Source organism: Globicephala melas, chromosome X, assembly GCF_963455315.2.
Source record: "Globicephala melas chromosome X, mGloMel1.2, whole genome shotgun sequence".
NCBI lineage: Eukaryota > Metazoa > Chordata > Mammalia > Artiodactyla > Delphinidae > Globicephala > Globicephala melas.
The window spans coordinates 40,028,547-40,049,193 of record NC_083335.1 but is presented as its reverse complement, the minus strand read 5'-3'; the positions used below and the strand labels follow the sequence as shown (position 1 = coordinate 40,049,193).

Below are 20,647 nucleotides of genomic sequence, written 5' to 3'. Positions count from 1 at the left end.
CAATTCCTAAAATATCAACTTCTCCAGAAAACCGTGGCTACACAATAATGCATTGCCTCTATCATGTTAGAACGTGCATTAGACTCAAATACAAAAACCATGAAACAAACCACCATCCTTCAACAATTTGAGCAAAGATAGAATGCCTAAGGAACAACATAGATGGACTTGCAGAGGATGGGCTGTTTTACTTCAAGCACCATAAAAAAAAGAGCACAAATGCATGGGTTTTCGGGTATATACATTAAGTTGAACCTTTGGCACTAGGAATCAGGGCATTTTTTTCACGTAGCATTAACACATATTAGAAAACTGTGTAGTGTCAAAGGGATAGAACCACCAGCATTCAAGCAATGTTGTCAACTAGGCAATAAAATGTTCTACTGAATGTTTCTTCTTTGTCTAATTACTGCGTACACTGGTAGCAACTTTGAAATGAGAAAAGGAGCTTGCACTCCTTTTATTTTCTGTTTAGAACAAAACAGAAAACAAACTGAAACATAAGCCCTGTTATACATTAACAATTTTAAAGAACATCAATTATACAAGAAAAAGACTAAGAACAAAAAGAGTGTTTACAGATACCAGACATAACAGTGAGTGGTCAGTAGACCCTCACAGGGCTTTGCGGTGGTACTCAGCAGAAGCCACTTTATAATCACTGGCAGTAAAGAGAGACGCAGCATTCTTTGCCAGATATTTTAGGAAATCATGCAAATAGCCCAACAATAATGCAAGGCTCTTCTCATCAAGGGGCGTGTATGCCAACATCGCTCCAATTCTTACAAATAATCTCAGTAGGTGTGGCGCCCCATAAACCTGGGACATCGGTGCATCAGGGTGAGCCAAGAGGATTTCGGCATACTGGGGCCTCTCAAATTTGTAGAGCAGCTGAGTGCCCAACATCACATTGAAATACTCTTTTATTCCTGCCACAACTTCATTAACTGCATACTCCTTATTATCAACATTTCCCTGCGATTTCTTGCAATTAGCATACTCTTCCAGAATGGCATCTACATTTTTCTTAGCAGGGAGTTGAAACAGCTGCTTCTGCCTGGTAACTAAGTCCCAGTCCTCAACAAGCCATGGTTTTAATTCTTCTGGAATCTTCACTTTAACTTCCATTCTATTCTTAAATGCCTCCTCACTTTCAACAGTGGGGTCTGCCCGGGCCCTTTTCTTCCGAGGTGGCTGAGGTGCTTCGCTGGTGCTGCCACCATCTCCGTTCCCAGGGGTCTTCTGTTTGTTCTTTCTTGTCTTCCTCACGGACCCTGAAGGGGGGTTCTCTGCAGAGCGACCCCCCCATCTGCCTGGTAGTGCTGCTTCCAGATTCTTCTGCTGGGGACCAGCTGTCTTCTTTCCCGAGGAGGCCCCTCTCATCTTACTTCTCTGCATGTTGCTTCTAGTTGGTTTTTTGAAGTTGTCTTCGTCTGCAGATTGTTGTCCACGAGTTTGAGAACTCTGCTTTCTGGAACTCATTCAACCCTGTTTTTATTCCAACCACTGTAATATATAAAGTATTTTACTTGGTTGTTTTCTATGGTGACCTTTAACACACCGTACTTCCTAAAAACCTATCAAAGCACAACACACGCTACTCTCTTGGAATTTGGATTTCAAATCCTATTTCAGGGCCAACGAATTAACTGTAAGTGACTTACTACCTCTTCTCTCTCTTTGATCCTCACTACCACCCACCCACTACTCTCAGCCCACCCAATCACTCATCAGACCTGCCCATAAATTAGCTTTTCAATGCCACTCAAAAGACAGGAATATAATTTTAGCAAAAGAATGAATTAAACTACAAAAGGCAGTGGAACTGAAACTCAAGACTTCTGAACAGGAAAATGACAAGATGAAAGAAACAAGAAAGATTAACTTAGGTGGCTGGAGGCAAAATGAGTAACAGCAAAGGTTTTTCTGTAAGTCCAGTAGGCCTGAACTAAGCCGATGACAGAGTCAAGAGAAACTGAATATAGAACTTGGTAAATGAAGGAGAGGGAGGAGTCAAAGGTGCCTCCACAGTTTTAAGCCTGAGTAATTAATGAATTAATAAAAGCACTAATTTTTAATGGTTAGTTTGGAATCAGCAATAAAATAATAGGAAATAGGGTAATTCATCCATTCAGTTAGTCATCATACATTACTGCTTATCTGCTTCTGGACATGTACTATGCTAGGCGCTAGGGATTCGAATATCTAAAGTGACAATTATAAAACAACAAGGTTACTAAAGTGATAGTTATAGGCACAGAATATTTTCGGAGCAAACAAGAAATGCTACCGAACACCACTTTCACCAATAGCTTGTTGGAGGAGATAATAAATTGGTGAGGGATAAAGTCAGTGATGACTGCCAGGGTTTTGAGAATGGGTGATTAGGTCATAGTATTATCACCAAATGAGACTGCATCTAGAGGAGGAGGAAATGGATTAGAGAGGAAAGAAGTTCAGTACTAGATGTAGTAAGTGTGAGGTATGGAGTTAAACAAATGACTTTAAAGCTTAGGTGAGAGGTCAAAACCAGAAATGGAGATTTGAGAGTAATCATCATATAGCTGGGAGTAGAAGAAAAACTGAACCAAGTACAGAATTCTGGAAAAACCTAAGAAACAATGGTATTTAAGGGGTGAGGAGAGAGAGAGAGAGAGAACAAATAAAACAAAAAGGTCAGAGCAGCCATATGAGAATTAGAAGAATGTTATTTTGGAAGCCAAAGTAGTTGAGAGTTTCAAGAAGGAAAAGAGATAATCTACACTGTAAAATGCAGCAGAGAGGGTTAGTGAGATAAAGTTGAAAAAAGTGTTCTGTGATTCTTATGGTATGACAGATTAAACAAGTCCTTTGACTTACGTAATCCTCTTCCTTCTTTCCCTTCCAAAAACTCCTAGTGTTTTCCCAGATGGAATCTTACAGATCTTCTGGGATGTCTGGAGAGATGAGGTGGGAGACACAACCTAGAAAGGAAAGCAGACATCAGCAATGAAGATAAACTTTTCTGAAACACTGGGGAAAAAAATCTAATTTAAAAACATGTGGTTTACAATTGTGATATCAAAGAAAACACATGAGTTCTGCTGTTAGACATACTTCTACTTCAGTAAGGCTCTGCCATTTATGGGTTGTGAGGCTCTGGGAAAGATATGTAAGCTCTCTTAGCCTGTTTTTTCATCTATGGAATGTAGCAAATTACCCCTAGCCTTCACAGGTTCTTGTTAAGAATTTCATAAATATGATGTGGCTGAAAAGCTAGCACGGTACCGTGCAGGAGTACCTGCATATGTGAACATGGATACAAGGATGTTCACTGCAGTGGTGTTTGTAATACTAAAGAACTGGAAACAAATATTCTTCAACAGGGAAATGGTAATAGAAATTATTATGTATGCACACCATGGAAGAACATTCAAATGAATTAAGCAGAGATCCATGTACTGACATGGAAAGATGTTCAATTATACACTATTAGGTGAATAGGCAAGTTGCATAATAATGTGTACAAGAGGATCCCAGAGATAGCACAAGTGGAGAAATAACAATATTTTAGACAGTTTTTATGAACAGTGAGGTCCAATTTCTATGTTTTAAACTGACATGTATAAAAATACATAGGAAAGTTGGGAATTCCCTGGTGCTCCAGTGGTTAAGACTCCGCGCTTGCAATGCAGGGGGCCCGGATTCGATCCCTGGTCAGTGAACTAGATCCCACATGCCACAACTAAGAGCCTGCATGCCGCAACTAAAAAGATCCCGCACGCTGCAACTAAGACCCAGTGCAGCCAAATAAACAAATAAATATTAAAAAAAATACACAGGAAAGTAACTAGATGAATAAACACACCATTAAAGCCAGGGTAACCTCGGGGAAAGAACGAGATATGATGGTGGGCAAGCCTTAAACCAGGTTTCTCTGGTAACAATTTTAACCCACAGAAAAAAAGCCCTTTTGCCAATTGCTAGCCCATAAGATTATGTGGGCTGGTGTCAGGGAATCCCTGAAGAGGAAATGAGGTGAGAAATGCCAGAAAACTAGAGCTGTGAATCAGGGAAGCCAGTTATTGGCAGAGAGGCCTGGGTTCTATCACTAAGCAAATGATATCCTCTGACAGAACACAAAGCTCTCAGCAGAAATCAGAGCAAAGGTGCTCTTCAGAGAGCATCAAGATCTGTGAATACAGACACTGACCCTCTGGGAATCAGAAACTTTCTGGCTGAGAGGGATATATAGACACATCCTGTGAAGGATCAGAGAGTGGCTGGTGTTTCATGGCATTATATTGTAAGCTACCAAGCTTACAAAGTGTTTCTAAAAAAAATTTGTGACTGGGACAGATGGGACGCAGTATGTGAGGATATCAGAGAATTTAGTTAAGTTATATAGGTGAAATCCAGAAAACCTACCTGGGGGCTAATAATGGGCAGACCTTCCACAAAACAAGGGTATAGTTAAAATAGCAACTAAAGAAAGCAGGATGACCCAGTGCCAGCCAGACTGTAAAACACACAGAAGTAGAGCCAGGCTGCATAGGAACTCTTTTGGAAGTCACACTGGTCATCAGCAATTCCTTAGTGAGGAACTTGAGAATGATCCCTGAACCTACTGTATATCCTTGGCATTGATTACATATATTTATGCACAAGAAAATTACAACAAGGAATTCTACCTGGCTCTCATTAAGTGGGTGAGTTTCATCTTTCTCTACAAATTCTACTTTTCATATAAAGTCCCAAGTTGAACGAAATACCTGACATGGTACAGAAAACTACCCACACGAGTCAAGATTTTTGCCCAGACTTAATAAAGCCAGGAAAGCAGCCTTTCTGAGAATTGTCTCAGTACCTTTATTTTCATCTGAGTATCCTACAGATCAAGCAACTATTACTACCCGGAGTAGGAAGCCAAATATCAAACGGAGGGAAGACCCATCCTTTTGATGTCTGGCTCCTACTTGTAATACAAATTTATGGAGTTTCACTAGGTCACTGTACTTTGTACCTCCCTTCCTAGCTTACATTATTCCATGGCTTGGTGGCAGACGTGCTGTGCATATTCATTAAAAACGTTAGCACTATATATTGCTTTGAGCTGTTTTAAACTTCAAATCTGCCAGTTTTTGACTTTATTAACATCGTTTACTGGCTTTGTATACCCACTCTTAACTCCAGTCATGCTTCCTCCCTTCATCTCCCTCATCTAAATATCACGAAAGTCCCATTTCCTCTAAATTTCCTAACTACTCTAGCCCACCTTTCACTCCCATCGCCAGTATCATATGAAGCCGTTAGTACTCCACAGCTTAGTATTTAAATGTTTCATGTGTTAGTTTTGCTTATGGAACTACATCATTAACCTCCATTTGCCATAGGTCTTGTGTAATATGTATCTTGTGCTTTTTGCAGTAGCACTTAGGTCCCTGGTGGGTATGGTATATATTAGTGAATCAGTGAGGAGGTGATTCAACACATGGGGAAAATGGAAGCACAAATTAGGGACGACAGTCATCAAATATTTTTCCACTTGTTCCCTACAGGTCAGCTCTAGGGTATGCCAGATATTGAGAAAACACATCCGTATGTTTGCCTTAGTTTTCTATCTTCAATTTCTGTGTAAATACTCCGAGGTAACCTCATCCTGGTATTAAATCAGATTTTCACTTAAAAAAACTTGCTATTACAACGGATCATTTCCCCATGTTAGTAAGGTTATAATATACATACATCTTGAGAGCTGTAGGAGATCCACCAAATGGGCATACTTTAATTTACTTAACCACCCCCTTTCTGGAAAGTGACCCTCCCCCTCAATCTATCCTGTAAGTAAAATATCTTTTGCCCTCATTATTCCTTTAAGATTCCCAGATGCAGATTTAGTAGGTTAAGAGGTAATATGTTGCCAAATTACTTTCCCCACAAGTTGTACCAATTTTCAACCTCACAACTCTGGTCGGCACCGGCTATCCAGCACTGTAAATCTGACAAGGAAAATGGGTGTTTATCTACTCGGCTTGTATTTCTTATTAGTGGTTTTGACATTTAAAAAATGTGTTCCCTGGCCAGTTATATTTTGTCCTCTACCCATTCATTTTGAGTTGGTTCTTAATGAGTTTAACATTTACAGTTGTTTATCAATTGTCATATTGGGCAAATATTTCCCCTAGTTTAGTGTCTGATAAGATTAAGATTTGTATGATGAAATATGTGGGTTTTCCTTCCATTAAGCTTAAAGATTAAGATGACATTTTAATGGATTTGTTTATATTTTAATTCCTTAATCCACCCAGAAATTATTTAAATTGTGAACTGAAAATCTATATTCCTCCCGCCCGAGTAATTAATTTTGTGGTAGTATTTGAGTAATAGTTCCTTTACGTAATTATAAATACCAGAATATATAAAGATGTGGGCATTCTCCCCTTACCACCTCCCCTCCCCACCTCAATCCCAGAATGAGTGTGTATGCTTTCAAATCTTTTTATGTACACATTCACACAAAAACCTACCTTTAAAACTAAATGTGTCTGTTCATATTGTGAATATGTATCATGCATTTACTTGATTTGTCTTGACAAATGTGAGATACATATTGCTCCCCACCTTTTCTCACTTTATCACGGCCATCTATATCCACACATACCTAGCTCATTCTTTTTAATATCTGCATCATTCTATAATCTCCACATAATGTAATTTAACCAGCCCCATATAAATGAACATTTAGGTTTCCAATACTTCATTACTATAGAAATGGTGTAACAGACATCAGTGTACAGACATATCAGCATGTTAGGTAATTATTCAGGACATTCTCAGCAGTGGAACTGCGCAAAGGATCTGCTTATTTACAACTTTGATGACATAGAGGCAAATTAATTTGTAAAGAGCTGTTTTAATTTGTACTCCCAGCAAAGACGTTAAAGTTCATTCACCCACACCTTCAGCAACACTGGATAAACATCTTTTTGGGAAAAAAATTGGGAGGTCCAATCTAGTATGTAGTAAGAGGTTTTTATTTGCATTTGTGTGATACTGAGCATACCTTCAGACATTCATATGTATCTTTTTCTTATGTAAATATTTATCCTCATTTCTACTAGGTTGTTTTGCCTCTTTTATTGACTTCTAATAATTAAATACTAAGGTTTTTTGGTATGTTGGAAATATTTTTTCCAAATTGTCATTTTTCTTCTAAGTGGGTCTCTCTGTGTGTATTAAGAAACACAAATGTGTCAACAACCTTTTCCTTTGTGAACTTTGGCATGTCATGCCGGGGGAAAATGCTCCCAAATCAGTATTCTAAATGACTTCCTATATTATTTCTCAGTATTTTTATAGTTTCTTCCAAATATACAGCTAATTTTTCCTAGTATTAATTATTAGAGCCTATCCTTTCCCCACTGATTTGAATTGCTTATTTATAACATTCTAAATTCCTAGAGTTCTACGGGTCTTTTAAGGTACTCTCTTCCCAATGATTTTTGATTATTCAATTTTTAAAGGTATCACTGTTTCTAGGTCATCTGTTCTGTCACAGTGATGTCTGTTCTCACACCAGTATCAACACTGGTTTAATCATCATAGTTTAAAGACATAAATATTGCCCTGGAATAACATTTGTACATGGGTTCCAAGGATGTTTGATGCAGTATAATTTGAAACAGCAAAACACTGGAGTCAACCTAGAGGACTATCAATAGTGATTTGGCAAAACAAAACGTGGTTTATCCATTACATGGACTATAATGCTAGTTAAAGGAATGCCACTGTGAATGGAATCAGAACTCTATGAATGGACGTGAAGACATCCAAGACAATTTGTTGAATAAAAATAAGTTGCAAAACAATACCTATGTGACACCATATTTATGTAAAAGAAAACACAAAACAATATTTTATATGTATCCATATACATTTTTTAAACAGGTACATAATTAGAGATCTCGAAGGAAATAGAACTGATAATAGTGGTTAACTCTGGGGAGAGTAAGAGAATTGGAGGTATGAGAAAAGGAGACCTGGGCCTACTCTGTAATATTTTAGCTTTTTACGTTACAAGGAGACTGATTCACATGATCAATTATGTGACTAAAGATTTATATTAAAATACACATATTTAAAATTCATAATGATTTTCTGATGTATTCTTATCCATGGTTCTAACACACAGCTAGACTTTTCAGTTAATCATTGTATGTCGTATACTTTGTAGGCATTCCATTTGAACTGGTTTCCTTACCCCCTTCTAGGCTCTGCCCATCCTCAGAGGCCCTGGTCAAGGTCCTTTTCCTCCTTGAGGCTTTCTCCATTTCAGGCTACATTGACCCTTGTCTTCTCTGAGCTGCTACTGGCCTAACAGTACACCTCCCTCCCTTTCACCTTTAATCATTCTCCAAATGGCCTCCCGTAAAGGGGTTCTGTGCCTACCCATCTGTTGCATCTTTCCCACCAGGAAAGTGCCCTTCTCTGCAACCTAGCTTTCAGAAGAACAAAAAGTAAAAAGGAAAATATCGTGACTCCATGGGAAAATAAAGCTGTCAAGAGACTGAAAAACCTTCCTTCATCTCCTCATGCAAGTGATGGGCCATTCAGGAATACAGACTCCAAATGCTGACATTTTTGTGTATGAATGTGTCAGAAGTGAGTGTGAACAATATCTCCAACAGTTTGTTGGAATAAACCTTTAAATGCATATACACCATGTCAGTTACATTTACATCAATTCTGGATCTTGGAACACTTCCTTTAACAGATATTTTTTGAGTCTGAGACAAAAGAGGAATGATATAAAAGTTGTTAGCAGACTGAATATGGTTATGATTTGCTAGTTAAAATTATAGCTCCTGGAAATTCCCTTATAAATAAATACGATCAACATACTCAATATCTTTCTAGATTGTTAGGGTAAGTCAGAAGTTATAATTTCAGAATTCAGTTCTAGTAGTAACTGCTGCTTCTGGAAAATCAGGAGAGAAACCAACAGTATTATTATTTTTTACAACTCTAAAAAGGTATCCACTGCTTTTATTAACATGTGTGTGCACATGTGCACGTGTGTATAAAACAGGATGAAGCAGAAGGACTAAGAGTCATAATTATTAAATCAAACACTTATATGTGCCAAACAATGTCCTGTATTTTACATGTAATTCCCTCAACAATCCGATGAAGTAGGAACTGTTATTATCTTTATTTTACATATGAGGAAATTTAGAGCCAAAGCGAGTAAGTATCTTGCCCAGGATCACACAATAAGTGGCAGAGCCAGGATTTATATTCAGGAAGTCAGTATTTGCTCTTAACCACTAAATTATGCTGCATATGGGATGCCACAAAGTAAAAAAAAAAAAAAAAAAAGATGTATGGCGCTAACTAGAGGGGATCAATTACAGTATCTTTTATCAAGGAATGTAAAATTATACAGCCCTCTGTTGTTTAGGCACTTTCTATATTGGAAGAACAAATGGACTTAGCTCCATCCTTCCCTTCTTATAAATGTAGAGTGCTTTCCTAGACAGGCGCTTATTAATCCTCAAAATATTCCTGGACAGTTAGGAAGGTTATGTGGAATTATCTTGTTTGCAAATTGAGGCCAGGAGAAGGGAGGCACTTACCCAAGACTCTGTAATTAGGGATGTTCTGCAATCAGGATCAGATCTTCTGATCCTCACTATTCAGCAAACTTAGCTTTTCTGATGGTAGCCTAGAAGGTCAAACAAGGGGACAGGAAAGGACATAAAATAAAAAGATATGAGATGAACGTTTTCTTTTCCATCAATGCATTTTATCACACACAAAGGACACCAAAACTGATAAATAATGTACAAGTGTTTTTTTCCTTTCTTGTGGTTACATTTTCAAATTTACCTTATTGTACATTTACCCTGATTTTTGATAAAGTAATTTGTTTTTGCTTTTTTAAAGTACTTTTTATTAAGGATAATTTCAAATGGATAAAAATGTAGGGGGAATAATATTATAAACCTATGCGAATGTATAACCCAGCTTCAACAATTACCAACTGAAGGCCATCTTGTTTTATCTATAACCCCACCCACTGCTCCCCCCCACTCTGTTTTTTTCAAGCTCACTGAAGAGCTGACTTTCTGTATTTTATTATGGAAATTTTCAAACATATACCAAGGTAGACAGAATAATATAAGGAATCCCATATGGCCATCACTCAGCTTAAACGATTAACTTAGGGCCAATTTTGTTTCATCTATACCCCTCCCCACTTCCCCCTACCGCTGATCTTATTTTGAAGCAAATCCTAGATATCAACGTATTTTGAAGCCAATCCGAGACATTTTATTATTTAATGCATATTTTCGTATATTATCTCTACAAGCTAAAGACAATTTAAAAACATAACCACAATACCATTACAACGTCTAAAACATCGTCATTAATTCCTTAAAAAACATCAAATATCGAATCCGTCTTCAAAATTTCCCGATGCGTGTTAAACATTTTTTTTTTTTATAGTTGGTGTGTCCGAATCAGGATCCAAACAAGGCCTACTCCTCGCATGCGGTTCACCTCCAGCTCGCTCTCATTCTCCATCTCTCCCCACCCCCAAGCCGCTTTTTTTTTTTAAACTTTTCAATATGGAAAATTCCAATCCCCGCTATTTTGAGGTAATTCCCAAATAAATTATTTCATCGGTAAAGACTGATACGTCTCTCTTATATCTCGAATTTCTACTAGGGAAGGGGGTGATGGGCAGGAAAAGCACTGTAATGAACGACTTTACATAATTTTATGGTTTTTCTCATTCTATTACCCGGGTTTTTCTCTCCACAATAATAGCTAATATCTTCCGGAGCCAGGCTTCGTATTAAGTTATTATACGTACTATATTACCTCGCTTTCGTATATTACACGCACTAATATACAGCACACGCCTCGGAGGCACACGTCTCTGAGGTAGATACTATTATTATCACCACTTTACAAACATGGAAACCGAGACGCAGAAAGAACAGCAGCCAGCCCAAGCTGGGCGTTGGCGAGTAGGAATTTGAATCTAGCTCTGCCAGATTGTAAAGCCATTAGTTAATCTTGTCTATATACGCGACGATAAGAGGAAATCGTCAACCCTTTCTCCCCACCCCCACCCCGAAACCTGAAACGAGAATCCAGCTCTTTCCAGCAGCCGACGTGTGATCACTGCCGACCCTCCAACCGCCATAGTAAAGCCAGGTTTCTCTGGCAACTGATATCCATAGGCAGACACGTCACCCTGGAGGCGGGTTTATGCCCTCCAGCCAGTCACAATCGTCTTGTCTAAGTTTTAGAATGTTCTATAACCAAATGATTGGACGAAGCCCACCACGTCAACAATGACACTTCGCCGCAGTAAAGGCGGGTGCTAGCAGCTTGCTTCTTCACGGGTAAGGCTTGAAGCAAACCAGTCACCTTCCTCCTTTAGTGCGGGCTCTGGCCAATGACGTTCGCTCTCTTAGGTCCTTAGCCCGCCCTCCAAAAGCGCGACAGGAGTTGGGTCATAAGTCTATAGGGCAGGGTGTTCACGTGGCCTACTTTCACGACCCAGAGTTCCCCAGACCAGAGGGGTTTTTTTTTGTTTTTTTTTCCTGCAGGGAGGCATTATGGGTTTTTTTTTTCCACTGGGAAAGGAAGTGTCTACGTGGCCTGCGGAAACAGGATGGGCGGAAATGAGCTAAGGTTCCCGCGAGTGGGGAAGCGCTAGGTCAAATCTGGGGCCACGCCCCCGAACCTGTTGCACAACTCTTGGAGGAAAAAAAAATAAGGTAGAGTGGGGGTTTCGATGTGTGTGCGAGTTGGGGTGCGGGGGGGCTCTGCGGGCGCGCAGTGTCAGGGCGTCTGCGCGCAGGCGAGCCCACGTGGCCTTGGGCTTTCCGTGTGCGTGAACGCCAGGCCTCGTGGCGCTGGAGGTAGCTGGTGTGCGCAGGCGTGCGCCCCTAGCGTTGGGGCCGGTGTGTGTCCCGAAGCGGGTGCATGTGCGTGTGTGCGCGCGTAGGTGCGCGCGCTCAACGGATCGTTTTCTACTTTTGTGTATGTTATTCTCAGGAAAAGGAAAATTAAGTAATTAAGGTAAGGCGACCGTAACTGAGATAAAGGGTCTTAGCTAGAAATATTTCGGTGTCCCCTATCGATTTAATTTTAGACCCTAAAAATACTTTCTTCCCACGTCTTTCTCCACGTGAAAATCCTGTTCTAAACCGTAGCCCTCCAGCGGTGAAGAGCCAAACCCTCCCATTCTCATATTAGCAATTCCAAGAAGCAGCTTCTTTGCTGTTCCCTAATAGCCTTCCCCTCCAACCCCCGCTCCCTCCGCCCTCCCCTCTTCAAGTTGCTTCCATTTCTCCTGGCACAATTTTCTGCTGAGAATATCTATATACGACAGACTTCCCCTCCACTAGGGACTCCGAATTTCTGTGGGGGCTGAGGTTCTCTTACCTTTTTGTCCTGATCTCCACGCAGAGTGCTCTTCAGGCAAGTACGCACTCTTAATTTTCCAGAAAGTTCTCTGGGTGAGGTTTATACCTTTTGAGTTTGCCACTAGATGCCGCCAAATTCCAGCAAAGGATTGGCTGTTTGGTCCCTGGAATTATGGGATCCCCCCCTTTTCTGATTTGTTGAACTCTCCAATCTATAGAGATCGGATATATCTTTCATTGCTAGGGAAAAATCAAATTAACTTCTGTTACTAGCCCTACAAGGCAGGGGACTATGGCCCTTGATTCAAATGTTTTACCTCATTTCTTTCCTTCTTTCCTCCTTAAAAAAATCCTCCCCCCATCTCTCTCTTCTTTCCTACTTGCCTTTTGCGGGTGGGGGGGGTGGTCAGAAGTGATAAATGACCCCAGGCACCAATGCTGATGAGATTCTAACCCTTTCTGTGGGGTTAAGATCTTCTCTTCAAATGCTGCCCCCCAACAAAGGGAAAATATAGATGGCTGTTTTGTCAGTAAAAATGTTTCTCTTTATTGGACTTGGACCCTGGTATTGAAAAGTTATCTTTTTACTTTTGAAATTACGATTAGATATGTGTGTTTTCACCCTATTTTCTGTAGCGGTCCTGTTAAACTATTGTTTTTGGAGTCAGAGGCCTAATTTTATTTTTTTGTTTTTGTTTTTGTATTTGTTTTGCGGTACGCGGGCCTGTCACTGTTGTGGCCTCTCCTGTTGCAGAGCACAGGCTCCGGACGCGCAGGCTCAGCGGCCATGGCTCACTGGCCCAGCCACTCCGAGGCACGTGGGATCCTCCCGGACCGGGGCACAAGCCCGTGTGCCCTGCATCGGCAGGCAGACTCTCAACCACTGCGCCACCAGGGAAGCCCAGAGGCCTAATTTTAAACCCCATTCCACACTTACTAGTTCTGAGAACCTGGGATTAATGTTCTGTGATCCTCAGTTTTTTTCATGCTTTCTATATTTTAGATGCTGTGTCATATCATTCACATGGATATTCTTTTATTCTTCACAAAATCCTTATTAGATGCATACTAATAAATGAACATCAAACAACAAAAGTTATACCTCTTTCAGTTATAGATCTTACACATGTGTGCATGCATGCATGTGTGTGCTCATGAACACACACATACAAGCACACACCCGGAAAGGGCAGGATTTAGAGCAGAAGTCCTCAAAGTGTTTCCCAGACACACCAATAGCATCATTATCACCTTTTGGGAAGTTGTCAGAAATTTAGATTCTCACCTCCAACCTAATTAATCAGAAATTCTAGGAGTAGGTAGCGTTTGGCTATCTGTTATAACAAACTGTTATGGTGATCCCAATGCACACTGAAGTTAAAAGCACTGCTTTGGAGGGCAGAAATACAATGCTTATTTTTGTACACTCCACTAGAGGGTACTACAGAATGTAAAGCAAAATAATAAATGCTGTATATGTTTTATTGAGACACCCTGCGTGATATCTGTCCCGTTTCACAGATTAAAAACTATTGTGAAGAGGTGCCTTTTATTTTCTCAGTGCATACAAAAGTTTGGGAACCAGAATTGAACTTTACCTGTCCTTTGAGCCCAAGCCTTTGACAGTACTATGTTGTTCAGCCACAGTAGCTTGTCTTTCTGGGCCTCAAAATGCATCACAGACACCTTGTTCCCTGCCTTGGCTAACGTTGACTAGAGCATCAAGAAGAGGGCAGGGAAGCAAACCAAATAAATGGAAGTATTTTGATGATTTCATACCTTCCCTCATCTCCATTCTATAATAAAATATCACATGAAAGCTCATAAGTGTTTCCTTTCTTGCTTTTATATTTCCCAAGTGCTCTCTACCCTACAGTTATCTTTTTTAGTTTATGTCTAAACCTCTTCTATGTGTGGGGGAGGAAAAAGGATGGTGAGGAAAGACAGTTGTTGAAAGCGACACTCTATACAGCTCTAACCCATTAATCTCAACAATAAGCCTATAAATTAGGTGATAATTATCCTTATTTTATAGATGATGAAAGTGAGTTCTAGAGACTATAATTATTTCTCTTTGGTTATGTAACTTGTAAGTAGTAGAGCCTAGGTAATTCCTGGTGTATCTGACAGTACTACCCTGCTAAACTTTCTACTCCTTGTTTTGAATCTGATTTAGTTATCTACTATTTTATGTGACTTTCAGCAAGTTCTTTAATTTTTCTGAGCCTCAGTTTCAACATATAGTAAATGGGAACAAATATTCCTGCTTCATAATCTTAGAGCTGCAGTATCCAATACAGTAACCACTAGACACATAGGTATTTAAATTTGAATTAGTTAAATTTAAGTAAAATTAAAAATTTAGTTCTTCAGTTGCACTAACCGCATTTCAAGGGCTCAGTAGCTACTTATGGCTAGTGTTAGTACCAAATTAGATATCAACAAATATAGAACATTCCCACCATCAGAAAGTTTTATGGGACAGTGCTGATTTAGTGTATATAAGGTATGTAAAAGGGCCTAGCTTAGTGTATATTTCATGGCAGGTGCCCAAGAAAAGTAATTTCTTCTGCTCTTGCCTTTCAGCGTCAGAGCTAGGTATATTCTCCTGTTTTATTGATGGGGTCCGGAGAGGGGAGTAACTTACCCAATATACTATATAACAGGGGATATATCTGGCATTGGGACCCACGTCTCCTGACTCTCCCTCCAACATTCTGTCTGGTAGACCTGTCCTTATGCTCTACTGAGTGAGGTCCTAAGGCCACGGGTGTGAATAATGTGAATTAAATTTGGAGTCAGGGTAGTAGCAGAAAAAGACGTAGGAACTGAATGCCTCCTATGTGCCAGGCAGCACTATGCTCAGCTCTTCACATCAATTGTCTTAGTGACTCCTCAGTGAAGCCCAGAGAAGTTAAAAATTTACTCAAGTTGCCAACTAGTAAACAACAGACCAAAGATTCAGACTTCTCTGTGACTTCAGAGCCCATGTTTTTTCCCATTATGCCATGGAACCCTCTCAAATGTGAATACTCTCCTGCCCCTTCCACTTACTAGTGGGATGAAGCTTCAGCAGATTCCTGACTCTTATTAGATCCTCAGAAAATGTGAGTTACTCTTCTTCCCTTTGATTTTACAGCTGAATCAGTGTCTTCACAATCTGTGTCAACTGGAAGGGAAATATACCTTTGGTCAATGTTTGGTTTCAAGGCCCAAGGCCAAACAGGCTATGGTCGCAGCCTTCACAGAACACCTGATGGCTCTAAGATCTCTAAGTTAATTTTCGAGGCCACCATTTGCTCATATGATGACTTTGTGCTAATTAGAAACATGTGCCACCTGGGGGCAGACAAATTGCAGAGAAGTGTCCACTCTAGTGGAACAATGAGAAAAATATTTTCTTTCTCAGGGATATTGGAGCTCCACCAGGGCAGTTGAAGAATGAATTTCAGCCTCCACTTGTTCCCTCTCAGTTGGGTACCCTTGTGCAGGGTACAACCTGCCCTGCCCAACAGTATCTGCTGGCCTTGCTTGTCTTACCTCGTGGTTAGGTCTGGAAGGTAGTGGTCAGTGTCTTCTGGAGGGTGGAGAGGGACACCAGTGTCTTCCCATGGTTTCTGGGTAGTAGATGAAATTGCTCCATTCTAAGGTTAATTTGATATTTTTTCATTTGGTTCTGACTAGTTTATTGGATGATTTTTAAAAGAATGCTTGGTTACTTTAAAAGTTTTTTAAAAACCTAATATTTCAAGGCTAAGCAAAATGGTATTTCTTTAATAATGATGTATTTTCTATTTGTACCTGCCTTGTTCTATAGGGATTTCATAAAACCAGTTCAGCAAATTAGTCTGGATCAGTCTAGTTTGCTAGCCCATGACAGACAGGGCCAACGATGGAACTAGTCATGGGAAAGTTTTATCCTTTTAGGGGTATTTGTTCTCTTCTAGCTCCTCTCCTCTTCTGTAATCAACCCCTGCCCTGCTCCAACTGACCCATCCATGTGGCAGAAAGAGGTTACTTCAAATGACTGAGAACCTGAATCTAATCAATGTAGTCCTTGAGTGGCCTTGGGATGCCAGACTTGCACACAATCCCTTGGTTTCCCCTTCCTGAGTCAGTAGTTTAGCATGCGATTCACCAAAATGTGTAGCTTTGTGAACCACACACCTCACTTGGAATCATCATGTCAACTCATCTGCAGTACACGTCAACCAACAGAGATGAGGACTGATTTCCCCCAGTGTATACTGACTCCTACAATCTGAGCATTGCCTCCGAGAGGATGTCTTGAGCCCTTTTTCAGAGATAACTATGTTCGTGCTTATAACTTGCACTCACAGTCCCCATTTTACTGGGAATGATAAAAGCTATGCCTTTTGAAAATTTCAGCTGTCGTATTAAAGAGGACAAACCAGTAGCACTTAAAGTGCTGTGTCTTTAAATTGTAGAAGTTTAATGATGGGCACATGGGGGTTCATTATACTAGTCTTCCTACTTTTTTGTGTTTTTTGAAGGTTTCCATAATAAAACAGTTAAAAAAGACAAAAAAAAAAAAAAAGGAAAAAGTGCTTCATCAGTCCTGGGAAGGAGAACACACATGGGATTCTCTTCTATTAACGAAGGGCTTGGGTGATAACATTTAGTAGGAAGGTACCATGTAAAAATATGTGGAGGGGGGTATTTTAGATTGAAAAAGCCTCTGTGCTGGAAATCCTGAGAAGGTCTCCTAGAAGGGGAGACTCCTCCAGTCTGCAGTCCCTCTCTACCGGATCCCTGAAGAAGTGTTGCTATAATGAGCTACTGCAAGTGAGAGAAGTGAATCATCTCCCTCGGGCCTTTGGGAGTGGGGAGAGGGTGAAAACCAGGAAACAGGCCTCAGCTAATTGGTGAAAACTGTTAGCCAGTAGGCAGAGAAACACAGGCAAAGAGAACCTGGGGGCAAGAGAAGGGGTTTCATTCTCACCCCAGGTGAGTGCTGGAGAGGGCAAAGGTGCTAGGGAAGGAGGAGACCAGGGAGCAGAATATGTGGCAAAGAGGCCCTCACTTGGGACCTCAAAGGCTAGGCTTTGAAGGCTACAGGCCCCCATCTGATTTGCAGGTTTTAAAACAAGTGGGAAAGCTGTCTGAAGGCAAAGATTATATACGCACGCGAGTGTCCAAGGGCCTGGAACCTTGTCTGCTCAGCTTAGGAAGACAGGCTCAATAAAAGTACACTTTGAAAACTGGGTGGTTTGGTTCTTTGTTGTTGTTGTTGTGTTTTTATTTCGACTGAGCAAACGAGGGTCTTGGTACACTGGTGGGAGTCAGAAGATGTGGTTGGAGAGATGGGGCACTGTTTGGAGTGTGGGGACCTAGGAGGACAAGTTCTTTCAAAGCCCTAAAGTTGAGGTAGCATGATTAGAGGCTGGGGCCAGAGAAGAGAGCAAGGGCAGTGCCTAAAAGGTACAAAGCCAAGATTCACCCAGCAGCTCCCAGGCCAGAGTTGTGGGTGGGATGTCAGTGAGACCCAGGCGGGTGCAGCCAGTTTTCAATAGAGCTGGTCTGTGAAACTTGGCTGAGAGGACAGAAGAAGATTGATGTTTGCTCCAGCGTGGGGCTGTCAGCTGTGCTCACCGCCTCACCATAGTCCCAGCTGTAAACAAAAGTCCTGGCCCTTCATGGCACTGCAGAGCAGTCCAGGCTGGTGTAAGTCTCTGAGGACAGCTAGACCATTTTCTCATCCTGGCTGACAACCAGAAGACAGAAGAAACAATAGAAGATGGTGGTGGGAGAGGGGGTGGGATCGGAAGGGGGGTGAGAAGCAGTGACCAGTGGGAAGGAGCTGTTGATTTCAAATCTTAGGTCTTTGGATGCAAGTAGCAGAAATCTTGTAGGGAAAGAAAACCTTTTCCTTGTCAGCTTCACAGATAATAGTGAATTACTAAAGGAGGCCTGCAGGGGCTCTAGTGCCTCATTCATTCATTCATTCATTCAGTGAGTACCTTATGTGCCCATCACTGACCTAGGTACCCTGGGTGATGCCAAAATAATCGAAGACAGTTCATAAGTTTAAGGAGCTTACAGAGTTTGTGGTTATGTGTAAAGTTAAATAACAACACTAAATAGTGTATCTTTAAACGCTAAGTGACAAACATGGAATAGGAGTTTAGAAGCAAGAGAAGCCATATTTGGATGTGATCAGAAAAGGTGGGATTTGAGAGGGCCTAGAAAGATAGACATGATTTGACTAGAAAGAAAAGGCACTTGGCATTCCAGGTTGAGACCAAAGCATTAGCAAAAAGGAGGACTGCTTTGGCTAAAGCAGAAGATTATTGTGATGGAGATTCTCTTCAACTCCTCACCCCCTCCAGCTCCTCACCATGCCTAACCCAGCCTTCAAGTCTCACCTGAAATGTCACTTCTTCACAGAGGCCTTCTTTGACCTCCAGGACCAGGTGAAGTGCCCTTGCTTTATGTTGGACCCACTTGGACCCACTACATTCCCCTTTTTCCATTGCCATCTTCATGTAATGTCCTACTCTTGTCTCCCTACAATTTGTTTCCCACACTGTGACTCAGAATGTTCTTGGCAAAATGCAAATCTGTTTCATTTTTTACCTTTTAAAAACTCCCTTTGTTCTCTTTTCCCTCCTTTTATGTCCTTCCTGCTTCCCTCCCTCTCACTTTCCCCTCAGGTCATATCTTAAATGTCTCTGTCTCAGGGAAGCATTCCATGACACCTCTTCCCCCAGCTTCTACCATAATCAGGTCAATTCTCCCTCTTACATATTTTCATAATACTTTTTCCCTTTTACTATTCTCCACTAACTTACTACAGTTTGTCTCCTCCACCAGAATATAAGCCCTCTGAGGGCAGGGGCTATGTTTCTTCTTCACTGTGTTGCTCTCGTAGTTAGTACAGTGCCTGGCATATTGTGGGGTGCTCCACAAAAATTTATGAATGAATCCAAGGGGGATGAGGCAATATTCATAGATAAAAGCCAGCTGAAGAGATTGTTCTCACATCTATGGGCAAAGTTTAAAAAACTTTCTCTGCTTTTGATTATGGGATGAAGAAATCATTAGACAACAGTGACTTTTTTTTTTTTAAGGCTGCACCATGAAGCATGCGGAGTCTTAGTTCCCCAACCAGGGATTGAATCTGTGCCCCCTGCGTTGGGAGCATGGAGTCTTAACACTGGACCACCAGGGAAGTCCAACACTGACTTTTGAAGAAAACAAAACAAATAAAAAGCCAGTTCAAACTAACAATACCCAGAGAACTCCAACCTCAGCTTACCCTGAACCCTATCCTCCCAATTATCGTGTGGACTCATACTCCCTCCTTACCTGCTCCCCTACACCACTCGCTCCTCCAAAAACACAAGAAAACTTACTCATTGGTCCTTCCAACTGGAGAGATTTAGCAGTAGGGCCAAATGCACTTACTTTCACAGGTGCAGTTGTTCATTGGGCTGGTATTTATTGCCCATCTCGGTTGTCTCAAACACTGTGCTCTTAGCTACAGATGAAGAAGGCCTTATTCCTACCTTAATGGGGTTCACAGTTGAGTGAACCTCTCATACTGATCACTCAGTCGCTACCTTCAAATTGCTGACTGAAGAACTTTGCCTTACCTGGGTTCAATTTGGGAGATTTTTTAGGGCACTAAGAGCCTGCAAAGGAGCTGAATCTCAGGCGTTGGTCCTCTGGGAAACTGGGGACTCAGTGAGACACAAAGAATGGATGCCAATCCACACTAGGTTTTCACCCTTCCAGGAGGAGGCTAAGTAGCAGGGTGAAGAATGTCTGGAAGGGCAGTCAGGCAGTAGCCATTCTTTAACCTTATGAGGTTGTACCTAGTAAGGCAAACGGACCTCCAGTGTACACCCTTTGAGTGAAACAGAGTGAAGGAGCTCAAGGAATCACAGGAAAAGCAATTAGATTTCCCAATAAAAATTGAGGACCTGGCCTTCCCCCTGAAGTGAGCTGAAACAAAAATGTGGCTCCAAGAAACCTTCCAAAGATCATCATAAAGCATCCACCTTCACCCTTGGGTAGAGGTTAGTGCCAGGGAATGGTTCCTTTTCATCTTAGATTTGGTTCCCAGGTGGTTAGGAACATAACAAATGGGGATGTCAGAGAGGCAGTGCACTCCTGCCCCTGACCCCACCCCAAGGGAGAGTAAAGGGAAGCAATGGATACTGTTTTGCAGATACAGTCCTAACTGGTTATCTCTTGGT

The 20,647-nt window shown here is 41.1% G+C and overlaps 1 protein-coding gene across 2 annotated transcripts; it reads right to left on the bottom strand.

Annotated features, from left to right (window-relative positions):
- Positions 1-201: 201 nt before the first annotated feature.
- On the bottom strand, positions 202-12,549 carry MORF4L2 (mortality factor 4 like 2). 2 transcript variants are annotated; one of them, XM_030850171.3, is made up of 4 exons: positions 12,445-12,549; positions 9,615-9,703; positions 2,860-2,963; positions 202-1,506 (listed from the first exon to the last, which is right to left on the bottom strand). In XM_030850171.3, exon 4 carries the CDS (start codon positions 1,480-1,482, stop codon positions 616-618), a length of 867 nt encoding a protein of 288 aa, XP_030706031.1. In that variant the 5' UTR covers positions 1,483-1,506; positions 2,860-2,963; positions 9,615-9,703; positions 12,445-12,549; the 3' UTR covers positions 202-615. The 2 variants fall into 2 exon arrangements, with proteins under 2 accessions (XP_030706031.1, XP_030706034.1); XM_030850174.3 differs by lacking the exon at positions 12,445-12,549 and adding an exon at positions 11,129-11,374.
- Between the last annotated feature and the right edge of the window lie 8,098 nt (positions 12,550-20,647).

Coding starts and splice junctions, on each gene's coding strand:
- MORF4L2 (XM_030850171.3), bottom strand. CDS start 1,482: ATGAGTTCCAGAAAGCAGAGTTCTCAAACTCGTGGACAACAATCTGCA.